This window comes from Acomys russatus, chromosome 16 (genome assembly GCF_903995435.1).
Source record: "Acomys russatus chromosome 16, mAcoRus1.1, whole genome shotgun sequence".
Lineage (NCBI taxonomy): Eukaryota > Metazoa > Chordata > Mammalia > Rodentia > Muridae > Acomys > Acomys russatus.
Window position 1 is genome coordinate 25969126 of NC_067152.1, and position 23957 is coordinate 25993082.

The 23957-nt window shown below is 42.9% G+C and overlaps 4 protein-coding genes and 1 pseudogene across 4 annotated transcripts; all 5 read right to left on the minus strand.

Annotated features, from left to right (window-relative positions):
• Positions 1 to 2352: 2352 nt before the first annotated feature.
• LOC127200350 (keratin-associated protein 9-3-like) lies at positions 2353 to 3107 on the minus strand. The gene has a single exon (XM_051158538.1). The coding sequence runs from the start codon at positions 3104 to 3106 to the stop codon at positions 2597 to 2599; it is 510 nt and encodes a 169-aa protein (XP_051014495.1). The 5' UTR covers position 3107; the 3' UTR covers positions 2353 to 2596.
• A 2046-nt stretch (positions 3108 to 5153) lies between these two features.
• LOC127200348 (keratin-associated protein 9-3-like) lies at positions 5154 to 5724 on the minus strand. Its single transcript, XM_051158535.1, has one exon. It carries the CDS (start codon positions 5658 to 5660, stop codon positions 5154 to 5156), a length of 507 nt encoding a protein of 168 aa, XP_051014492.1. The 5' UTR covers positions 5661 to 5724.
• A 1571-nt stretch (positions 5725 to 7295) lies between these two features.
• On the minus strand, positions 7296 to 8916 carry LOC127200607 (T-complex protein 1 subunit zeta-like; annotated as a pseudogene).
• Positions 8917 to 14376: 5460 nt separating this feature from the next.
• LOC127200349 (keratin-associated protein 9-3-like) lies at positions 14377 to 15188 on the minus strand. The gene has a single exon (XM_051158537.1). It carries the CDS (start codon positions 15119 to 15121, stop codon positions 14525 to 14527), a length of 597 nt encoding a protein of 198 aa, XP_051014494.1. The 5' UTR covers positions 15122 to 15188; the 3' UTR covers positions 14377 to 14524.
• Positions 15189 to 21002: 5814 nt separating this feature from the next.
• LOC127200355 (keratin-associated protein 9-3) lies at positions 21003 to 21790 on the minus strand. Its single transcript, XM_051158543.1, has one exon. It carries the CDS (start codon positions 21719 to 21721, stop codon positions 21353 to 21355), a length of 369 nt encoding a protein of 122 aa, XP_051014500.1. The 5' UTR covers positions 21722 to 21790; the 3' UTR covers positions 21003 to 21352.
• Between the last annotated feature and the right edge of the window lie 2167 nt (positions 21791 to 23957).

Genomic DNA, 23957 nt, shown 5'->3' on the forward strand with positions numbered 1-23957 from the left:
GTTCTAGGCTTCTGGATTTGGAAATCCAACAAACATTGGCCTGATGGAGTCACACTAGCTCCCCTCACCAGTAGGCAAGCTGCTGTTGTTGGTACAGACTCATCCATGTCAGGACCAGGCCTATCGCCATCTCACGGAACTTTGTTCCAAGCATTAGGTGGATGTCTCAAATAAGAAAGGTAGGGGTGTGAAGGTGAGATGGGAGGAGAGAAGGGAGGGGCTGCAATCAGGTTGTAAAGTGATTAAGTAAGTTAATTAATAAATACACTGGCTGAGGCGAGGAGGAAGTAAGTACAGAACCATGCGTGCTCCGTTTTTCTGAGAGAGGACGCTGTCTCAGCAACCAAAGTCACTGCTTTGGAGGTTTCATTAGGTAGTCCTGTGAGTCTCTGCTTCTGTAACCTGCTCTTTTTAGTCTTCCAGTGTCAGACCGCAGATATCTGCACAGCACAGTACGTACAACGTTTCACAACACTTAGGGATTATTAATTGTTTCTCTGTCTTTGGCAGAATGACCTAGAGTTAAAGTATTTAGCGGGTTGCCTTTTCAGACTGGATAATTTCGCTTATTTTACAATGAGCCAGATGGTATTTCATTACCTAGATGCTCCAGAGTTTGTTTCTCCCTTTATCCTGTTCACCTGCCGAATGACCCTCTTGGCCACTAAGAATCAACATCAGTGCAGGTTTTCAATGTAGATGTTAAGTTTTCCTCTCGTCCGGGTCTACGCACAGGAGCACAGCTTATGGATTCTTTGGTAGCAGTATGTTCAGTTTAGTAAGAAGGGGCTTTAGCGTTCTGCGTTCCCACCGGCAACAAGTGAGACGTTTGTTGCCCTACATCCTCAGCAGCGTTTGGTTGTGCTGTTGCTTCGGATTTAGTGATTCTAATAGGTACGTGGGTTTTTCTTTCACACCCGTTTCTTTCCACTGGGAAGGACCTTCAAAGCTCCCTGTAAGGATTCTCTTCTTTGTGAAGTCTCTCTTGTAGTCGCCACTGTGACACAGACCTTACTGGTCCTATGGTGAAGCAATCACTTACATTTTCACACCCCAGTGCTTGCTCTCTGTCTTATTTTTAGTAAAAACAAAAAGCCAAAACAAAACACAAAAAATAAACAGCCAAAACCCAACCCAACCCAACCCAACCAAACTAAACCAAAAACCAAAATCCAAAACAAAATTAAAAACCCAAAACAACCCCCCCAAAACAAAACAAAACAAAAAATAAAAAGCAAAAAAACCTCAAGATATTATTTCCAACGGGGGGATTATCTAAAACCTCTTGGTAATTTCTGAGAGCCCTTGAGCCATTATTTTCTTTTTGTCCCTTTCTTCTGTCAGCTCCCAGGTGACTTTTGTCCTTTTCTAAACTGACCCACACAGGAAGCCCAGCCACTTTAGTGTTTCTCACAGAAACTCTTAACAATTATGTGAATTTGTTTACTTAATGGGGAGGGAATCACATCACAAGATCCATGAGTCCCCAATGACATAATCTCTTTCCTCTACTCCATTTTTAGACAAAAAACATTTCTTTCCATCTTAATTGTTATTATTTCACACTATTCTGGTAGGACTTTGTCACTTCATGGCCTGTAGGTAAGCCTATTGTAAACAGACCTGTCAAGACATACTGGACACAAACACACCACCCACTAAGGGCACATCTGTGAACTGGGAAGAGATTACAATTTATCTCATTACATTGTACCTCCTTGAGCATATGCCTTTTCTTTCTGAAGAGACATGTTGTCACAGATAAGTACTGACCCTTCATCTTCCTAGTTTCTATCATCCCTTCCAGTTTCCTGCCTCAAAGTGGTAATTAATACATTTTAATGGAATGAATAATACATGGTGCATGGATGACTTCAGCCCCTCAGAAGAGACAAGTGAATCCACCCAAGTACATTTTCTAAAATCATAAGCAGGTGAAACACCATACACAAGTAGAAACAAACCATGGTTTCTTTGCCCAGCATATAACCTTTATTAAGAAACTTCACAAGACACAATACTACAGATAGAACGGAAGTAGCCAACAGGAACCTAATTATGACCCACAAAATAAGGAAGGGGCCTCAATGGTCAAGTGTAGAATGGTCCAGCCTACTTCTTCAAGGCTGGAAGTTGGGTAAAGAGCTTCCATTTTCTCTGATGACATCTGAAGAATGTCTCTCAGCTGTAGTCTGGTGTCTTTGAGGTTAGAAAAAACTTTAAGTAAACAGAAGATAAAAATTGGTCACCAAGTAGGGCGAATAGAGTCGTGGACTGTTCTTAAGAAAACATTCCCAAAGATTTTGATGATTTTCAATTCTGAAAGAGTTTCAGATGCAGTAATGCCGAGTAGTTTGGTGATCGGCATGTGGGGTCTCGGCATTTCTGGATCCATCGTAGAGAGCCAAGATATTGATTGTAGAACAGACCCAGACAGTGTTGTGATGCATCTGTACTCTGCGGCCCCATAACAGATGATGAAGAAAAGGTTTGAGAATTTGTTACCGGTCCAGGGTTGATCAAAGAGATGCACAATTCAAGAATACCATGATCTTGGCAAATTGAAAAATCTGTAACCTGGCTCTTAACAGGTAGGTTACCAGCAGTAGCTGCAGCAGGCTGGGCGGCAGCAGGACTGTCCGCAGTAGGCTGGGCGGCAGCAGGAGGCCTGGGCATGGTGCAGCTGGCAGCAGGTTGGGGGAATAGAGCTCACCACACAGCAAGGGGGCAGGCTGGTGCCCTCCACGCGGCAGTCTGGGCGGCACCATCTGGTGCGGGAGCTCACGCCTCCGCTGCCACCCTGTTGGCCAAAGCCAATGCCGCCACCGATGCCATAGCCGATGCCGCCACCGATGCCACAGCCAAAGCCGCCACCGATGCCACAGCCAATGCCGCCGCCGATGCCATATCCAGCCTCATAGCAGCCTGGCTGGAAGCAGCTGGTCTCACAAAAGCTTGGCTGGCAGCAGCTGGAGCCACCAAAGCCACCAGTGGAGCAAGTGGGAAAGCCACAGAAGCTAGTATTGCAGCAGGCCATGGTGTTTGGAGTTGGCTGGTTGTTGAGTAGCTTGGATGAGTTTCTGAGTTTGTGATCTAACCTGAGCATGGAGCCCTTTATATAGTCAAGCGAGCTGCTATTTATAAAATTCTTAGCATATTTTTTTCTCATTTCTGTTCAAATTTGCTCCTCAGTGGTCCTCTGATTGGCTTCCATTGGAATACTTGTGGCATATTATGGGGATGACTTTGTTTTATAAGGTCTCTGTGACTCGTGTTGCTGGCCGTGTACTCTTTAAGGTAGTGCTTGTGGTTTCCATGTTCAAAGAGCCTTCTCGTGTTAGGTTAAGGCAACACCCTTTTTTCCCCCTGAATAGTTGTTATTCCACTTGGCTATCTATGCAAGCCTTCTACTGCAGAAGACCATCTACCCCTTTTAAGTCTTATTTTTTTTCCTTTCTGGACATATAGACCAAATTCTATTGAACTTAGAACACTGGTGAATTTGCCAAACTGAACACACCTTTGGTCATGTGTAATAGGAGCACTTACCACGTCGACTCCACCCAGCACCACATCAAATGACCTCTGCAGCTCTTTTCTTTTCAGCTGATTGGAAGTGTGTAAAAATTATTTGTTTTTCTGGCCAGAAAGTTTTTTTTTTTTTCACTGCAAACCAATCTACTTGTTGTTGTTTTCAGAAATCCAGCCTGATCTTCATAGAGTCTTATTAAACGTTTATTGAATCTGATTCAGTGGCGATTAATTGAGGGGGCCGAGTATAAGGTCTGATTCATGGATGCTCGAGCCACTCAAGAATGAGTAAATAGCACTTTCAAGTTGTGGCACCGCCCACTGAGGCTTATTTGCTGTGAAGACACTGGGGAATGTCAAGCTATTTTCGTCCTAATTTAGTGGTTGAACAAAAGCTTAGGGAAAATATCTAGGGGTTATGACACCTTGAAAAAATGTGCAGCCATCTAATTTTCTCTTTTCTGGAATGTACCCTCCTGTTTGTGATCCATGGTTGCTGCCGATTTAACGAGAGAGGTAAGAGCCGTGGGCTTTGTAAACAACCCGAAGAAGCCTTCTTAGCTCTTCTTAGGTTTATGGATTTTGTGTATTGTAGTCAACTGCTTATGTAAGAATTAAGTTAGGTGGTGGGATCTACCTCTTTTTAGTCTAGATTTGTGGTGATTTCTTAAGAAAGGCATCTTTCAGTTGGCTTGTAAGTTATGGATGCTGATGTCGCTGCTTGAGGTTTCTAATGCGTCTGTATGATGTGACGGCAGAACTCAGCACTCACACCTCAAAGCAGTTAGAGCCACAGGGGCCATGGTCATCTAGTACTGTAAGTGCAGATGACAATTGAGAGTTGAAGCTTGCATAGCCAGAGATCAGTGGAAAGGAGACAAGCCAAGCTGTAGAGATTAAACCCAAGCTCTCTTGAAAATAGTACTGGTAGATATTTTCCCAGTCTAGTTAGTGGAGAATCCAGTTTGTGTCGTGCATGAATAAAGTCAAACATCTACTATACTAAATGGGACAAGATTAGAGTTGGTAGAAAAAAAAATCCATGCAGGATAACCCTATTGGTCTGTATCTGTTTTAATAAAACATTTACATATGTAGATAGCCATGAAGAATATTTAATGCAAAGAACATTTTTATTAGCAGAGGATTCAAATGTAAGTTAGTTTTCATACAAACATCTTGCTTTAGACTATGTGTCTAAAGACTGGACTTGCTTTAGACTGCCTGAGGGTGGCAGCTTAAAATTAGAATATCGACAGAAATCGATTCACTTGCACAAAAAAGACTTTATTTGAGAGCTAGAGGGTTGATTCAAGTAGAAAGCATGGCTGAAGATTGTGGGGAGCAAGAGCTAGGGAAGGAAGTCCACGTGTGTTGCTGGAATGAAGTACTGCTGTATCATGCACGCTGCCTAAGCAAACCAGAGTCCCGGGGCATGGCGATTGAATGCTCTCACTGTACTTCAGCACATCTGTGGGGATCCCAGTGAATAGTTCCACTACCGATGAACAGGTCAGCCACGTGAAGATACTTAGCACCCACCACGCAGAGCATGTCCTTAGCAACCCACACAGCTCTCCACTGCTTTCCGTTTCCTTCTTAGATACTCAGGAACCTGGCTCTTAACAGCTGGGCTCAGAGCAGCTGGGCTGGCAGCAGCTGGATTGGGAGCAGCTGGGCTGGCAGCAGTGGCAGCAGCAGGCTGGGCGGCAGCAGGACTGTCCACAGTAGGATGGACGGCAGCAGGAGGCCTGGGCATGGTGCAGCTGGCAGCAGGTTGGGGGTGTGCAGCTCACCACACAGCATGGGGGCAGGCAGGTGCCCTCCACGCGGCAGTCTGGGCGGCACCATCTGATGCGGCAGCTCACGGCTCCACTGCCACCCTGCTGGCCACCGCCAGTTCCACAACAGCTGGTCTGACAGCAGCTGGGCTGGCAGCAGCTGGACTGGGAGCAGCTGGGCTGGCAGCAGCTGGACTGGGAGCAGCTGGGCTGGCAGCAGCTGGACTGGGAGCAGCTGGGCTGGCAGCAGCTGGACTGGGAGCAGCTGGGCTGACAGCAGTTAGAGCCACAGGTGCCACCAGTGGAGCAAGTGGGAAAGCCACAGAAGCTAGTAGCACAGCAGGCCATAGTGTCAGGAGACAGTTGGTTGTTCTGTGAAGAGATGTTTCTGAGTTTGAACTGTACCTTCCTCACCTGGCCTTTTATATATTCCCTGGAGATGCATATTCCCCTAACACTTAGCATCTCCTATGACGCTAGTTGCAACGTCAGTCTTTGATTGGTCAGTGTTTGAGTAATTGAGAAACTTATAAACAGTGTTTCCATTATTTGTTATAGTCAGTGATCAATTAAGTGACATAGTGCTTCCTCTTTTTTCTCTGGTCTAAGAGAAGGTGTATTGACAAACACAACAGCCCTCTATGAAAGTCACACGACAGACTAGAGTTGGGCCGACCACTGTCGCGGCTTGCTTTGTCTCAGCTGACCTTTGATCACCTTAGGCACAGCCCATCCCAACTGATTGTTTGTTTCCTAAGCCGCCACTCAGTAACAATCATGATTTCATAAACAATTTGCGTGGACTCAAAAGACTAATATTGGTGTCATCAAAACACGCGCTATTTAATTGATCAGCATCCAAACAAAGTCTGCCTTCCTGGGATCGCTCTGTGCAGGTCAGGAGGTCCTCAAGGCTCTGTGCTTCTTCCTTTTGGTCACGAATGCACACATTAAAAACCAAATCCTTCAATGACTCTGCCTTTACATTGTTTTCTGTCTTTGTCATGTTATAAATATAAATATGAATATATATTATAACAATGGATACCATTTAGCAAGGCAACAGTGATGGAATCATATAAAGAAAATTAATATCCCTTTTCTCTAGTGCATGTGCACGTGCGCGCGCGCGCGCACACACACACACACACACACACACACACACACGCACATCTTTTTCAAGCTAGTATATCAGAGATAACCAATATTAGCATTTTGTTGTTTATTCTTTGACACTTTCGTTTCTGAAGAAGTAATAACAAATGTATGTGTCTTCTATTTCGAAAAAGTTTCCGTTTATACATGTTTAAATTGAAATTCTAATTGTGGCAAATACTCATTTCATGAGGTTTATGCTTAATATTTGTGCTGATCGTCTTAACCTTTGGATCTTATTACCCCTTTGAGAATCTTTTTATTTTTTTAAGCTTTACTCTTAAGTATTTATTAGAGAGACTATGAAAACCATAAATCACCCAGATGTGTTTTACATTGGCAACAATTTTACATGTTTAACAGGGAGTTGGCTGGCTCATTTAAAATACATCCGTAACAACAACAACAAAAAAATTGTCATTCTTTTGAGCTGGGTTCTCCTATAGCCTGGGCTGGCGCAGACGTTCCTGACTTTACTTTCAAAGTGTTAGGCTTAGGGGCATGCACCACCAAGCTTTGTTTAGGAGAAAAACCACTAGAATTTTTCAAAGAACACTTAAGGAACAAGACAGACAACACTTACCTTAATATGTAATTTTGTACCACAGTAGCTAATATCTTGTTCAGCGGGCTAAAAATCACCTGCTTTGAGTGTATTCATACACTCAGTGAAAATTCCTTTTTTTTTTTTTTTTTTTTACAATATTATAATTATTCAGGTGCCAAATGTCCTGTTACTTTTCTTTAATCGGGAAATTCTTTTCCAGATCGCTTGAAGCCTGGACAAAAATGCCCATATCCCCCCCACCCCCACGTTGTTCTGTAGCATTACAGATTCAGCTGCATGGTGGATTTCTCCAACCTTTCAGAAAGGACGTCCCAGCTCCTGATCTCATCAGACAGGAGAATGTTGGTGGCGGTCACAGTCTGGTGGCGCAGCAGCTGCTTCTTCACACAGTGGTCATCCCACACAGCCACTTCTGCTGCCACCATTGGCTCACCTGTGTTCACATCCACACCTACAAGTTGACAGGATTCAACTTGTTCAGCTTGAACTTTAATGTTTCCTGAAGCTCAGGAGCAGAGTTCTGCACAGGGACCTTGGGAATAACGAGCAAGTCATCTGCCAATGCCAATGCCTCCAAGCTGAGGCCTGCCCTTCACACTGGGCTTGTCTTTAATCCAAAGCTTTGCCATTGCCACCTCTACTGCAGCAGCGCCGAGGACAACACAGCCACCATCAATAGCATTTTTGACGGCCCTCAAGCCATCTCTTATTGCATCCTTGATTTGAGTCAGTGTGTGCTTATTTGGTCCTTTAACCAGTAAATGTGACAGAGCGGGGATTGTTACATTTCTCAATAAAGGTGAACTTGTCTTCACACAGTGTATACTCGGAGACAAGCCCTGCATGTCCCATGTCCCAAACAGTCAGGATTCAGATCATCAAAGACATTCAGAGTGATCCCACCACAGGCAAGTGCCAGCCTCTCCATGTTTCTCCTCTTGGCTCTGCGCAGAGCTACCTTTTTTTTTTCAAGGGCATCTAAGGAAAAGGGGTCAATCCCCTTTTGATTAATGATGACAGATCCATGATTAGAATCAACACAGACTTTCTTTTTCAGTTCTATTATGTTTTGTTTTTTCACTGTATCTTTGATGAATTTTCTCTCGGCCTTTACTAGTTTCTCTCTCTCTTTTGCACTCTTGTAAAAGGAAAAAAAAAAAAAAAAAAAAGAAAGAAAACAACCCAGAATCTACTTGTGTCTCCTCCCAGTCTAAGGACACACTGCATGTGAGGATGTAGCCATTTTCTACTCTTTTCTTCATATCAGGGTGCCACGTTCCATGATCCAAAACAAGACCTCTGAGTAAGACTGTAGCGGTTTCAGATTTGTGCTTCGTCTCTATGATTTCAGCCATGGAGAGGTCAATGGGATCATCTTTTTTCCTAATGGCCAAAACGCAGTCTACTACAGTCTCTGTTAAGACATCTCCAAGTTCAGCACAAACTTTAGTTCGTAGAGACGTTGATGAATGTTTCTCTGTCCGTCTCTCTACTTACTTTGACATGTTCGAAAAACCTGGAGTGCCTTTTCCTTTGCAGTTTCAAAACCTTCAATTATTATCCTGGGGTGTAGAGGCCCGCTTGTTTCAGCAGCTCCCCAGTGATTAGGACATTGGATGAAGTCCATCACCAATTATGTCGTCCTGGGCTGTGGCAACTTTTGCTATTAACAAGGCCGTTGGGTGTTGAGTTTGCATTCCACGAAGCAGCGTATTGCCATATTTAGTAAGCGCCAGAAATGGGCATCTTCCTGGTGCCCTCAGGCCCCAAGTTGGTGCTCAGATCATCCTACAGGCCCTGCGCTGAGCTGACGTTCACTGCCAGCACTGCCTGAGCCCGGGCCACCTCGGTCTTAGGGTTCAGGTCCTTCACTGCTGCCATGCTGGACCAGCACAGGGAGAGGCCAAGAACAACATGCTCTACTTGGGTCTTCTTTCCTACTGAGAATCTTTGGACTATGCATAAGGCTTCATTTCTGAGCATTCTACCTGCATATCTTGTCTTTGTGTTAACAGACCACACTGTTTTGATGAATTTAGTTTTTAAATACACTTTAACATCAGGACGCTTACAAAGCTAATTTTGTCCTTTTAAAAAATGATTGATTTTATTTTTAATTGTATATGTGAGTGTGCGTAGAGTGCAGGTGCCGGCGGAGGCCAGAGGACATGCATCCCTTTGGAGCTGAGGTTACAGGCAGTTGTGAGCCGCTGGCTGTGCATGCTGGGGAAGACTACAGGAGCACCACTGAAGTTTGAATAGGGGTTGCATTAGATTTGTAGATCTGTCAGGAGTATTGCTATTTTAACAGTGTGAGTTTTGCAATCCACGAACACTGGATGTCTTTGCACTTCTTTGCATCTTTCAAAATCTGTCCCAGCAATCTTTTGTTATTTCTGGGGTCCAAATATTTCCCCTCAGTCAGCTTGATCCCCTCAGAGTTTATTCTTGCTGAGGCCATTGTAAATGGAATTCTTTTATAACTTCCTCGTCATATCGCTTACTGTTTGTGCATAGAAATTCAAGTGGTTTCTGTGTGTTTGTGTGTGTATGTGTGTTGAGTTTGTATTGGTAACTTTGCGTAGTTCATCAGTTGGTTTATAACATTTCTTTTGTGTATGAATCTTTAGGTGTGTATGTGCGTACACGTGCGCACATGCGCGCGCGCGTGTGTGTGTGTCTGCAAGATCCTGCTGTCTTTGAACAGAGATAATTTGCTTTTTCCAACTTGGTTGACATTTATTTCTTTCTTTGCCCAATTTCTCTAGCCAGCCCTTCTAGCGGTGTGGAAACCAGCATAGCAAAAGTTGGCATCTTTGACTTATTCCTAAGCTAACAGGAAAGGCCATCAGATTCCCGCTGCTGAATATGAGGGTCACTGTATTCTTTTCGTTGGTCGCTTTTATTATTCTAATATAGTTTTTATTTCTTCCTAGCTTATTGAGTGGCTTTTTAGTTTTAAAAGTTAAAATTGCATTTATTTGTATGTGCACAGGTGTGTGTGCCTGGTGCATGTGCAGAGGTTCAAAGGTCACTTGAAGGAGTCTGTTTTTGTCTTCCACCATGCGGGTCCTGGGCAGTGAACTCAGGATGTCTGCCTTGGAAGCAGGAACTCCTTCCTCTTCAGCCAATTCCTTGGTCCCACTGAGTGCTTCTAAAATGATGAATGAGTTTTGAAATTTATCATCCCTCTTTATTTCTTGTGACAGTTGAGACAAGCACGTGCTCCTCCCTTATCTGTTTTTTTTTTTGACCTTTCAAATAATAACTTTATTTGGGGTGTTGGTGGTATAGTGGAGAGCCTAGCTGCCTTCCCACTTTAACTGTTAAAGAAAGATTACACTGAATTTCTTATATGCTGGACAATCCCTGCACTGTAAGGCAAATTCTTACTTAGTAATGACTTTTAATCTTTTTATTGTTCAGTTGTTTGATAGTAGTTGATGGATGACTGTTGTAGGAATATTAACTGGGAATAACATTCTGTGGTTTTCTTGTCTTAATTTGCTATCAAAGAGATGCTGGTTTTATAAACCGAATTTGGAAGTACTTTTTTTTCTCTCTTCTATTTTTTTCCTTAATTGCTAGAACAATGAATGCTTTCGAAGCTACCTTTTGGGAATTGTGATTAATACACACACACACACACACACACACTCACACACACACACACACACACATATATATATATATTTGGTAGAATTTACCTATCTGATCCCTGGACTTTGTTGGGGAGTTTTTGATTACTGGTTCAGTGTTTTTTCAGTTGCAGTCATGCTTAGATTTTCAAATTCTTTATGACCAGGTGTTGATAGGTTGTACTCGAGTAGGAAATTTCTCTACAGATATGTTGATACCTGCATATTATTTATCTATGTGGAGGCCAGGGGTTGGCACTAGATGTCTTCTGTAATTGCTCTCCGTTTTACTTTTGTGAGACAGGGTGACTAAGGCTGGAGCTTGCTGGTGTGCATGACCACACTCACCTTATTTTCTTACATGGGCTGTGAGGATCAAAGTTCTGTTCTTGCACTAGAGGGCAAGCATTTCCCTGACTGGTCTCAGTTTCTTGGTAGAGCCCATACATAAAACTCGTTTTAAGAGGTATATAATATTTCATAGTCTGACCATAGCAGAGTTTATTTACTTATTTTATGAATTCTTATTTAATTTTCATTTTTAAAACTTAAATGACACATTTCCCGCTTTCCTTTCTAGCCCCTAGCTCTTCCCATGTCACCCATCACTCCTGACCTCCTCTCAGATTAGTGTCGTCTTTTTCTTTAACTATTATTGTTATGTGTGTATGGACATAAGTCTATAGATACAATCCGCTGAGTCTTTTTAGTGTTGCTTGTTTGTATATGATTTCAGAACTGACCCCTTGGTATTGGATGATGAAGTGGGAGGCTCATCCTTGGGCAAGAATAACCCTCCTGCTCTCAGCATTCCTTAGTTGCCTGTAGTTCTTTGTCTAGGGGTGGGGCCCATGGGAATCGCTGCTCGCACGTTAGCTTGTCTATTAGTCTTGTTTTTGTTTAGGTCTCCTTTAGACCCTCCCATAGTGTTGAAGCATCATGGATGATGTTCCCTGTCACATCAAGAGGACATAATCTCACAGCAGATGTCCTGGTCCTCTGGCTTTTAGTCTTTCCACAAAGTTCCCCAAGGCTTAGATGCAGCCTTGGATCTGCTGTACCAGGACTTGGCATATGATTGGATGTTCTCTGCATTTTGACTATAGTTTTCTGTAGTGATCTCCATCTGCTGCAAAGAGAAGCGCCTTTGATGAAGGCTGAGAGCTATTCTTATCCATAGGCATAAGGATAAATATTAGAAATGCAATTAGGAATTGTGCTGGTCTAGTAACGTGATGTTAGCAGGTTCTCCTTTAAGATTCATGACCTCATTAGGGATAAAAAAGAAAAAAGAAAACAATAAAAGAGTGACTAACAGTGTATGTTTGGCTGTGGCTGCAGTTCAGTTTTAGAGTGCTTGCCTAGCGCGGATGAAGTCCTGTGCCCAATCCCTAGGGCTATATAAACCAGATGTGGTGGCATACATCTGTAATGGCAGCACTTGAGAGTGGAGGCAGGAGAAACAGAAGTTCAAGGTTACATACTCACCATGGCTACATAGTAAATTTGAGGATAGCCAGGGATGTGTGAGACCCCTGTTTTCAAACAAATACAACCCCAAACACAAAGTGGTAACAGTAAAAGGTTGAATTTACACCGCACCTTGATCACGGGATTGTATGATTGTATTTCATTTTCTTCTATAAGCATGGGCTGTTTAAGTGGCAAACCTGAAAGTGGTGCTTAAGGGGGCACAAGAGTGGACTGTGCCCTGGACTGTGTCTGCATTTCTGTGTTGGCCGTATAAGGTTCCTCTGGACTGGAGCAGGTTGTTGGACAGCCCGTCTGGGAAGGGAGCTGTTCGCTTGTGTTTTGTCCCTTTTCCACGCCTTCTAATCTTCTGGCTTTTGCTACTCTTCGAATGTACACATTATAATCTAACCCCAAGTAATTCTCATTTGATTCTTTACACTTACTTATTTTGTGTGTCTATTGGTGTGTATGTCTGTCTGTGTGCCACAGGGCTCATGTGGCACTCAGAGGATAACTTCAGGGACTCAGCTCTTCTTTCACTAGTGTAAATCTCAAGAATAGAACTCAGATTGTCAGTCTTGTTCAGAAGCACCGTTACCCACTAATATATGTTGATGACCCACTAATACTATATCTGTCTCTCTGTCTGTCTATCAATCATCTATTTATTCTATAATATCTATCTATTATAATATTAATACTATCTCTATCATCTATCTATCTATCTATCTATCTATCTATCTATCTATCTTTCTATCTATCATCTACCGACCTACCTATCATCTTTTATAGCCTTCAGGTCCAAGTTCAAGGTCCCCTTATATTAGCTCCCTAGATTTATAAGGCATTTCCTGATATTCATGCTTATCTATGTAAAATATATTTATATTCATATTACATAAAAACACACTTGTACATAGTAAACATTTTTATTAAGCAAATATCTGATACCAAAGAACATATATTAATTGTAAATAATGAGCAAAACCTTCTATATCCTCACTTTCTGTCTAGAAACTAGAAAAAAATAGTTTTAAAATCTCTACATGCTTGTGAATGTTTTCTTGGGAGAGGATGGCAGTCCTGATGCATATTTTGTTCTGTCCTGCCAGACTCTGAGCAAATAAATGAGTGATTTATTAACATATGTTACCTTTGTTTTAAAGATCACCTGAAACAGCATCTTTAGCTAGTGGAAGGAAAAGGAAGTCACATTTATATTCTTTACTCTGCGATTCTGGCTTCTATGCATCTATTGTAAAAGCATTGTTAAAAAAAAAAAAAAACAGCAGTGGGTGAGACTAAGAGCCTCTGGCTGTCCTAGTTAGTGATAGTTGTCAACAGGACATCGTCCGTAATAGCCTGAAAGGGATTCTCAACCAAGTGAGTATCTTTATCAGGTTTGCCTATGAGGTTGTCCTGATTACTAATTGATTGAGGATTTCTAAGCCCACTGTGGACAGCACCATTCCTAGGCAGCGGTCCTGGCCTTGTAAGAAAGCTAGCTAAAAGTGAGCTTGCAAGTGAGCTAGAGAGCAATTCACTAAGCAGCGTTCCTCCATGGTTCCTGACTCTGGGACTCCTGCCGCCCTGATTTCCCTCAGCGATGGACTGTAAAGTACAACCAGACAACCCTTTCCTCCTCATGTTGCTTGGACAGAGTGTTTAATAACAGCGACAAAATGAAGCCAGAGCATGGAAATGCAGCTTTTTATGTGGTTTAACCACCCCCGGAACACATCCCATTTCCTAACAAGGTACAAGAAGGATATAAAGAACAAGAGTTGATGAGATAGTTGAGTGGGTGAAGGTACTTGCCACCAGGTCTTGTGACCCAAGTTCAATCCTTAGCATCATAAGATAGGAAGAGAGACTGCCTCTGATCTCTACTGACATGCCGTGGAGTGTGCATATCCGACTCCCCACACAAAATAAATATGTGTATAGAATCAAACTCAGACATCTTTTATGTGGATATCCATGAAATATCTATCAACTGCATACTAAATAAAAAACAAGCGATTTTTGATATGCCAACAGATATAATTTATTATTTATGACATATTAACCTGTTTTTCTTAAAAAGCAATTTAGAGAACAGTGGAAGAAGAATGGAGAATATCTTAGCATAAAGGATTCTTCCATGGCCTTGATAGCACTGAGCCTTGGAAAACAGGAACAATGCCAAGGTAAATTGATTTTCTCATTTTCAATCAAATTTGCATTTTATAATTTTCACAGGTGATATCAAAGCCTTTCTAGTGCTAGATAAAAAAAAAAAGTTCTGTGAGACCCCAAACAAGCCAAATCAAAGTCGAAGAAAGTGGTAGCGGCCCAGGAGTTGAAAGTTGAACCTTTGAGAATCAGTAACCTGGGTCTTAACAGGTAGGCTCACAGCAGCTGGGCTCAGAGCAACTGGGCTGGCAGCAGCTGGATTGGGAGCAGCTGGGCTGGCAGCAGTGGCAGCAGCAGGCTGGGCGGCAGCAGGACTGTCCGCAGTAGGCTGGGCGGCAGCAGGAGGCCTGGGCATGGTGCAGCTGGCAGCAGGTTGGGGGTGTGCAGCTCACCACACAGCATGGGGGCAGGCAGGTGCCCTCCACGCGGCAGTCTGGGCGGCACCATCTGATGCGGCAGCTCACGGCTCCACTGCCACCCTGCTGGCCACCGCCAGTTCCACAACAGCTGGTCTGACAGCAGCTGGGCTGGCAGCAGCTGGTCTGGGAGCAGCTAGGTTGGCAGCAGCTGGCCTGGGAGCAGCTGGGCTGGCAACAGCTGGTCTGGGAGCAGCTGGGTTGGCAGCAACTGGATTGGCAGCAGCTAGGCCGGCAGCAGCTGGATTGGCAGCAGCTAGGCCGGCAGCAGCTGGACTGGGAGCAGCTAGGTTGGCAGCAACTGGGCTGGCAGCAGCTAGAACCACAGGTGCCACCAGTGGAACATGTGGGGAAACCACAGAAGCTGGTAGCGCAGCAGGCCATAGTGTTAGTTGTTGCTCTGTGCTGAAGGTTCGTTTGCCTAGAGAAGGTTTTTGAGTTTGGGTGATGGCTGCCACTCCAGTCCTTTTATAATCCTTGGCTGGCTGCTGTTTCCCTAATTTCCAAAGTCTCTTCCTTGTTTATGTTTATGTAATTTTCCTCTAAGCGATAATTGTTTGCTTCTGAGTTCTTGTTCTGTCTTCTGAAAGCCCATAAAAAGTTTATTTTATTTGCTGTTCAGTTAGGGTGCTTAACTATGGTGAAGTAGTCATTAGCGTTCGTTGGAAACATAAGTCTGATCACTCATATTCACTATAATTTTTCTATTGCCATAGAATAATTGACTAACGCGGCTCCTATTTAAGGAGAGTCAAAATTACTCAGTGCTGACCCTTGTAATTGGGTCTTGAACCTCACATGGGAGTTTAATTCCTTTGCCTGGGAAGCACAGGTGGGTCCAAGTGGACAGAAAAGATGCCTCTCTGCATCTGGGAAACGTGAATGGATGGTCACCAGTGATGATGTTTTTGATCATCATCATGTACCCTGATAACTGCCTATCTCTTGTAGCTATCCACTTCATTTCCCCAGCAGTCCTAAGGGCATTGCTGCTCTCAGAATACACGGGAGGAAATGGAGCCATTAACCGATTAACTTGGTGCTTTTGTGGGACTCCTAACAGTGGGAGTGGGGGTGTCTCTGACCTTTTTTGCTAGCCCTTGGGACCTTTTTGCTCTTACGGTGTTGCCTTGCCAGCTCTGATAAGAAGGTTTGTGGCTAGTCTTATTGTAACTTGTTATACTGTCTTTGGTTAATGTATATATTCCTGGGAGGCCTGCTACTTTCTGAGGGGAAATGAATGAGGAGTGGATCTGGGGGATAGGGGGAGAGAGGACATGGGGCGGGGAGGGGGGCTAGGAGTGTGGAGGGAGGGGAAACTGCTGTCAGGATGTATTATATGAGAGGAGAAGAAGAAGGAGAAGGAGAGGAGAAAAAGAATGAGGGAGAGAGAGAGAGAGAGAGAGAGAGAGAGAGAGAGAGAGAGAGAGAGAGAGAGAGAGAGAGAGAGAGAGTTCCCAAAGGCCACAAAATAACCGAGTGGTCAGTCTGAAGTCTGAGCTTCTACCATCTGGTTGCAGATAAAATTTAGTTTTCTTTTTCCGTGTGTGTGTGTGTGTGTGTGTGTGTGTGTGTGTGTGTGTGTGTTGTGTACACATTTATGAACATGAGTAAATGTACACATGTGCCCTGGAACTCCTGTGGAGGTCAGAAGACAACCCCAGCATGGTTCCTCACCTTCTTCCTTGTCCGGAGCAAGGTCTCTTGCTCTGCAGTGCGTGGGCCAAGCTGGCTTCTAGGGGGATTCTCCTGACCCCAGTTCCCATCTCTCCATGGAAGTTCTGAGATTACAGATACCTCCAGCAGTATATGGATCCTGCAGAGTCAAACAAAAGTGCTCACAGTCGCTGGGCGAGTACTACCCAGCGAAGTATCCCCCGCCCCCAGCCTCTTTGCTTGGCTACTTTTTCACTTGAAATGTGCAGGTGTTCCGATACAAATCTCAGGGGCTATTTAATTTATGTTGAAATTCAAATTCAGCAGGACGCTTGGTACAAAAGATACCTATCTCGGGTGTTTAAGGTGTTGCAGTACATAAAAGGTGTTGCAGTTGATAAAAGCCCTGGAGATAATGGCATTGTGTATGGCATTATTGTTTTGGGGCTTTTCTACTTTGGCACTGTTTTCAACAGCTCCCTCAGTACAAGATTTAAGCCAACTTTCATGATTATAAACCTAGGTAATTACTAACAGTGAAACACAATGCTCACGGGCCAGTGAGCTGGCTCAGCAGATAAAAGAGCATGCTACGAACCCTGATGACCTGAGTTTGATCCCTGGTACCCATGTGGCAGGAGGAGGAGGAGGAGCCAACTCCTCCTTACCTGACCTCTGCACCTGGAGATGCACACACAGTCAACTTTAAAAATGTGTCACTTGAAATGTGAGAATTCCACTTCTCTGCCACAAAGTGAAGATGAGTCGGAACGTTCCCTTACCAATCAATCTTCATTAAATCAAGAACGCGGGTTGTAACCAGACTTGGTTTCCCGCACCGTTTGAGTCTATTTCTTCTGTATTGATTTCCATGAAAATCAAAACAAATAAAAAATATTCACGGTTTCTCTTGGTAGACTTTCTATCCTTTTATAATAACCAGGAATCTGTGTCTATGGCCTAAGGGGGACTGCAGGTGTGTGGACATTGATGCTATCAAATATTCTGCTTATTAAATTAAATTTTCACTACTTCATTTTGGAGAACCTAGACCATACCTGTACAACAAGAACAAGGGGCTTTTTTTTTTACTGTTATTTTTGAATATTTGACTCTCTGTTTAAGGGTGATGATACTAACGTTTTGAGTGGTTTCTGTTTCAGATAGGAGGGTCCTGGTTATGGGGTTTTCTCTGACTTTCTTCACATTCATTTCACCAGTACCCTAAGCTGTTCTGATCTAATTCTGTCTTAGATCACCGAAGGAGGAAGTGTGGTAGTTGATGCACCAGCTAAGTGAACGCAGCATCCCTGCCTAGGCTATCCATGCTTCTGTGCCTTGTATGCCATCACGGCGACCTCAACTGAGCAACAAATAAACCTAAAGGACTTCCTCTCACCCCAACTTCCTAGACTTAAACAAATAGTAAGGCCTCCCTTCAGTTTTCTAAAGACCAACCTATATCCTTCTGATGCTTTTGTGTTGAGACCTTCTTGGTAAAGGATATCTCAACCCTGAACCGTTTTATCCAGTTGGGAGAAAAGAGACCTACTTATTAGGATCTGGGATGTTAACCATGCTGTAAGCCCATTAGGCAGAGATGTATAGGTTGGGCCTGGATGTAGGGTTGTGCTCACGCAGCAGGTGTGTATTGTTCTTAATGCCAATGTACCATAGGTCTGATAAGCTGTGTTCCCTGGTTACATGTTGACTTCAAGGTGATGCTTTTCTAATTGTTGTAAAGTTGTACTAAGGAGGCTTTACTCTTTTTTTTTTTTTTTAATAAATCAAGGTGAAACTCATATAGAATGAAAGAACCATTTTAAAGTGTATAATAAAGTGACATTTAGTGCATTTTGCGTATGTGTGTATTGTATGGTACATGCACATATGAGTGTGTGGGGGCACACTCCTAGGCATGTGCTTTTGGAGGAGGCCAGATGAGGATATAAGGAATCTTCCTGTATTCTTTTTCATCTTCTTCTACTTATTATTATTATTATTATTATTATTATTATTATTATTATTATTATTATTATTATGTGTGTGTGTAGGGGTGCACATGCCATGAAGTGCATGTAGCAGTGATAGACCAACTTTGTGGAGTCTGTTCTTTCATTCCATCTTTACACGGGTTCTAAGTATATAACTCAGATGACTAGGTTCTCAAGACGCTAAGCCGTCTTGCTGACTTATTGTCTGAGACAAGATCTCTCAGTGAATCTGAAGCTCTCCAAGTTGACTAGACTGGAATGCTCCTAGAATCCCTCTGTGCCAACTCCTCCAGTGCTGGGCATACCAGAAGGCATAGGTATGCCTGGCTTTTCATGTGGGCACCAGGGATTTGAACTCACATCCTCGCCCTTCCACAGCAAACTCTCTCACCAACTGTATTGTCATTTTAGCCCCATGGTGGATTTTAAGCCTCTCATGTCAAAACTTTTTTTTTTTTTAAATCACCACAGAGCACTCTTGTACTCTATAACCTTTAAATAGCCATTTGCTGTACGCTGCTAATCATGACCTGTAATTCACCATGTTGATTCTATGACCAAAGGTTTTTATCTCATGGAATGGAAGCTCCACTATGCATCTTCTGTGTCATGCTTGCTTTGCTATAATACACTCTTTGGGGATTAGAACGAGAACGCTGATGGGATGGGACCCACACTGTGTTCTGCACTCTGCATTCTGCCTCACAGGACTTGAGAGGATTGTATAGGTACAAAAATACAGATTGGTAGACTGATCCTTCCTCTCATCATCTTCCAAGGTACACAGCAAAGGGCACTCGTTTCAAGTCGTTAACAAGGGAGATAAGAACAGCAAACATCCTGCCTCACTCAGTTTGGCCACAATGGGTACAGATAATCTTATTGTGTGACACTGTGGCCTCATTAGTGCTCTAAAGCGACGTAGGAAATCTTCAAGATGATGGTTATCCTGGTTTGATTAGCTGTTGCTTCTATGAAACAGTTGGACCAAAAGCAAATTAAGGAAGGAAAGGGGTTAATTCAGCTTCTACTTCCCAAGTCAGAGTCCATCACTAAGGGAAGTTGGGGCAGGAACTGAAGCAGAAACCATGGCAGAACAAAGGAAGCTGCATTCGGACTTGCTCCTTAGCTTATGCTTAGCCAGCTTTCTTATCTTCTGGTGCTGGTGTGTTATTTATTTATTTAGTTTATGAAAATTTCACATATGAGTGTTGGAGTGTTATATTCACATCATTCCTACCCCTCCCCCATCTCCTCCAACTTTTCTCATGCTGCCATGCTCTCTCAAATTCATAACCCCTTCTTTAAAAAAATAATATATCCCTTAATGAGTTGAGTCTCTTTAGTGTTGCTGATACATACACATGGGTTTCGGGCTGACCACCTGGGATTGGATGACATGTCAGGGAGCTGTCCCTGGAGAAAACTGACTCTTGCTCTCAGGGGTCATTGATTGCCCATTATAGCTTTTCACCTAAGGGTGGGATTTTTGAGAACTTGTCCCTATCTAGAATTAATATCCAGAATGGACAAAGAACTCAAAAGACAAAGAACCAAGAAAATACATGATCCAGTTGAAATGGGCTACACATCTAAAACAGAGAGCTCTCAAAAGTAGAGTTTTAAATCACCTAAGAAAGACCTTTCAAAGTACTCAACACCTGTAGCAATTAAGGAAATGCAAATTAAAACTCCATTGATACTTCATCTCACCCCACTCGGAATGGTTAAGATCAAGAAAATAACTGACAAGTGTTGATGAGGATGAAGGGAAAAGGGAGCCTTCATCCACTTTTGGTGGGGTTTCAACCTGGCTTAGCTTGCTTTGTCACATAGCCCAGAAGCCCCTGCCTAGGGATGGTGATGCCCACAATGGGCTGAATCCTCCGGTGTAAATTAATAGCCAGGAGAATCCTTTACAGACATATACAAAGCCAATCTGATCAAGGTAATGCTCCCTTTGAGCCCTCTCTTCCCAAGTGACTCTATATTGTGCGGGGTTGGCAAACAAACCACCCAGCACAACAATAGAGCTTAGAATATTGTTGGCTCATTGAGCACTCTTCCTCTTTGGATGTCTGAGGATAATGCCAGCTGAGGATAATGCTCTTGGTTATTAGATAATCTGAATATTTCTCCATGAAAGAGACATAACTCAGTTTTCAGATGAGAAATGGTTGCCCAGGCAAGTGAGGCAACTTACTCAAGGAGTCGTAAATCGTTGGTTACACGAGCTGTGAACAGAAACATCCTATGCTATTTATTATTTTGTCATCTTGAGTTTATGGCCTTTCATTTTGCACTACACCTTAGCTTCCCTTTGATGTTTGAAAGAATGAGATGTAGACTCACATATGAGTGACCAGATGCGTTTGGGAATGCCTCAGATACCTAAATAACACTAACTTCCTTTTTGTAAAAAGTGACTTTTTGGAACACAGAAATCATTTTGTTCAGGGGAGGGTCCTAATTATTGATGTGTTTTTAATGATGTGTTTTGGTTGCAGAAATAATGGGCGATTTAGTAGGAAACAGAGAAAAGAATTATTATTAAAAGAAAAACCATAGTTAAAGAAAAAAATTATAGGACCATGTTAAGATGTTGAAAAATTCCAATACCTAATATTATTAACAAATTCCAAAAAAAAGAAAGTATTGACAATAACTTTTTACCATGGAAGAAACCAAATACTTTTTATTAAGTACAAATACCAATAGGCTATTGGAATAGGTCTGGTAATCTTTGTAGTACTGTATTATATGTCCTTCTCCACATTGTAGGCCTTTTGTCCATGTTCAAGCCAACAAAGATAGTAGCTCTTCCACTGCAAATGAATTTACCTCCTGGGAAACTATGTAGCTGTGACAATAGCTGAGTTATCAATACTGAAATTCAGAAGATTTTTAGGGTTCCAGTTGCTTCATTTTGAAGTGTCATCCTCATAAGATTCTTGCCAGAAGGTTTTCAACAGCTGGGCTCAGAGCAGCTGGGCTGGCAGCAGTAGCAGCAGCAGGCTGGGCGGCAGCAGGACTGTCCGCAGTAGGCTGGGCGGCAGCAGGAGGCCTGGGCATGGTGCAGCTGGCAGCAGGTTGGGGGTGTGCAGCTCACCACACAGCAAGGGGGCAGGCTGGTGCCCTCCACGCGGCAGTCAGGGCGGCACCATCTGGTGCGGCAGCTCACGCCTCCACTGCCACCCTGTTGGCCGAAGCCAGTGCCACAGCTGGGCTGGCAGCAGCTAGTCTGACAACAGCTGGGTTCACAGCAGCTAGAACCGCAGGTGCCACCAGTGGAGCAAGTGGGAAAGCCACAGAAGCTAGTAGAGCAGCAGGCCATGGTGCCAGGCGTTGGGTTGAGAACTGTGTATTTGAGAGGAGTTTCTGAATTCTGGCTGCTTGTTCCATCTGGGGCCTTTTATAAGCCTTGGGCAGTTGCTCTGTGACAGGTGACATTTTTATCTTGTTACTCTCAAAACCAGACTTTCTGGGTCTCTGAGTTACTTTAAACATATCTGTAAATGGCTGTTTCCTTGTTGCTCAGCGAATACTCACATATGTTCATTTGAGGTACACATGTTAAATGCCATTAAGTCCAAACAGAGTCATGATTTCCACTTGAGTCTTAGCCTGAGTTTTGTGTTTGTGGTCATAGCACCTGACAAGGTGACTCTCTCCTGTAATTATAATTATGGGGACATATGCACAAATCTCTAATATTCAGAAAAGAACCATTGGCCCTGGGTTGTCCCTGAAGAAGACTATCTTTATGGCTCTACTTTTGTTTTACTGGTAAGATCAAAGTTCCTACATCGTGGCACAGAAAGTGGTAAGTTACACACTAACAGTCATTCACAGATCCCTCCAGATTCTATTTTTTTTCCTCTTTTCTTTGATCCCCTCTAAACTCAAGACATTACTATTTGAGGAAACATTTGTCACTCAGCGGAGCATATAGAACAAAACCTGCTGCCTTCAAATTTAATATAAGGAGGGGGCTAAAATTTGTAACCAGTAAACCAGTCAAGTGAAATTTATACTTCTTTATGATAGCTACAAATTTATGCTGTGTGGACCATTTGGGCAGTGTCCCTTAAAAGCAGAGTTTGATGTCAATTTATGTAATTTTATATTACTATACCATGTGCCCTGCATGGTGTTGATCCAAAGAGGAAAAATGGCTTGATATACAAAGAGGAGCCAAGGAGACAAAAGGATTCAGGAAAATACTATTTTTTTTTCTGGTTCATAATGTTTGTAAGGGAGATTAAATAGGTATCAGTAGGTACAAATGCAAAAACTTAAGTTTTTAACCTTAGCAAACCTAAAGTTAAAACAATTCCTGGTAGTTAACACAAAGTGATGTGTCATGTTCACTAAGTGTGTAGGCTTACACGAACAGCATGTAGGGACCAAGAGTCACTTTTGCCTCTTGGGGTAGTTTTGTTGATCCCACGTGTGTGAATAGAAGCACACAGTTGGCTCTGATGGCATGGGGAGACTGTTGCAAGCAGTGGTACGGTTGCATTGGAAGATTATGCAAGCCGGCTCTGGTAAAGACGTATGTTCTCTGTTAGCCATGACTCTAGGCACGAAGTTTAAAATGGCTACAAGTAACCATTGAATGATGAAATAAAAACCAATAAGTCATTTTTTTTGACCGCTTCATATTTTAGGTGTAGAAACCAATATGTTTTCAATATAAGTACCACATGTTTAATTATACTATGCCCTTTTGTCTTCCTAAGAAACTTCATCTAGGATCCCAGCACCAATCTTTCATGCCATGTATGGACCCAGCCCCACAGAGCTTACTTACCAGCTGCGCTGCCTGACAGGCAAGGCATATTCACTCTCTAAATAGTCCTCCACTGTTGCTCGTCGTATACCCGGTGCTCCAGCAAAATGCATGGGTGGCTCCCGAGGCATTTCCTTCTATACCTCTGTCTGTGCTGTTTCCATGGATGAGAAAGCCACTTTCCTCCTAATCTGGACATTCTAAGTCATATAAGATATTAACATTTTTTAAACTTGTTTATTCTTTCTAAGCAATAGTAAGGTCTTTGTCGATACTATACCATATGTACACTTTTATTTATCATATTCTTTTATTTAATTGTCTGGAGGTAGATATGACTCATCTCCACAGAGGCTTTTAGTGAAGGAAACATTTTAACCTGGAGAGATGGCTCAGTAGTTAAGAGCACTGGATGCTCTTCCAGGGGTCCTGGGTTCAATTCCCAACACTGGCAGGGGAGCTCATCACTCTCTGTAACTCCAGTTCTAGGGGAACCCGAGCCTTCTTATGACCCCTGAGAGGACCAGGCACACCCATGGTGAACAGACATTCACATAGACAAAACATCGAAACACATAAAATCAAAATAGTAAAAAAAAAAAAAAAGAAATTTAAACTACAGAGTCAAATGTTTTTCTTTTGATTATTACATATCCAGACACGTGTGAATACACAAAATCAACTTTATGTGTTGCTCATGTGTCTATGTTTTAGCCCTGAACAATTTGCCTTTAGATAACCAGTTGTAGTGCTCACCCATGGTGAAAACTGATTCTCT

Coding starts and splice junctions, on each gene's coding strand:
- LOC127200350 (XM_051158538.1), bottom strand. CDS start 3,106: ATGCTCAGGTTAGATCACAAACTCAGAAACTCATCCAAGCTACTCAAC.
- LOC127200348 (XM_051158535.1), bottom strand. CDS start 5,660: ATGGCCTGCTGTGCTACTAGCTTCTGTGGCTTTCCCACTTGCTCCACT.
- LOC127200355 (XM_051158543.1), bottom strand. CDS start 21,721: ATGGCCTGCTGCTCTACTAGCTTCTGTGGCTTTCCCACTTGCTCCACT.
- LOC127200349 (XM_051158537.1), bottom strand. CDS start 15,121: ATGGCCTGCTGCGCTACCAGCTTCTGTGGTTTCCCCACATGTTCCACT.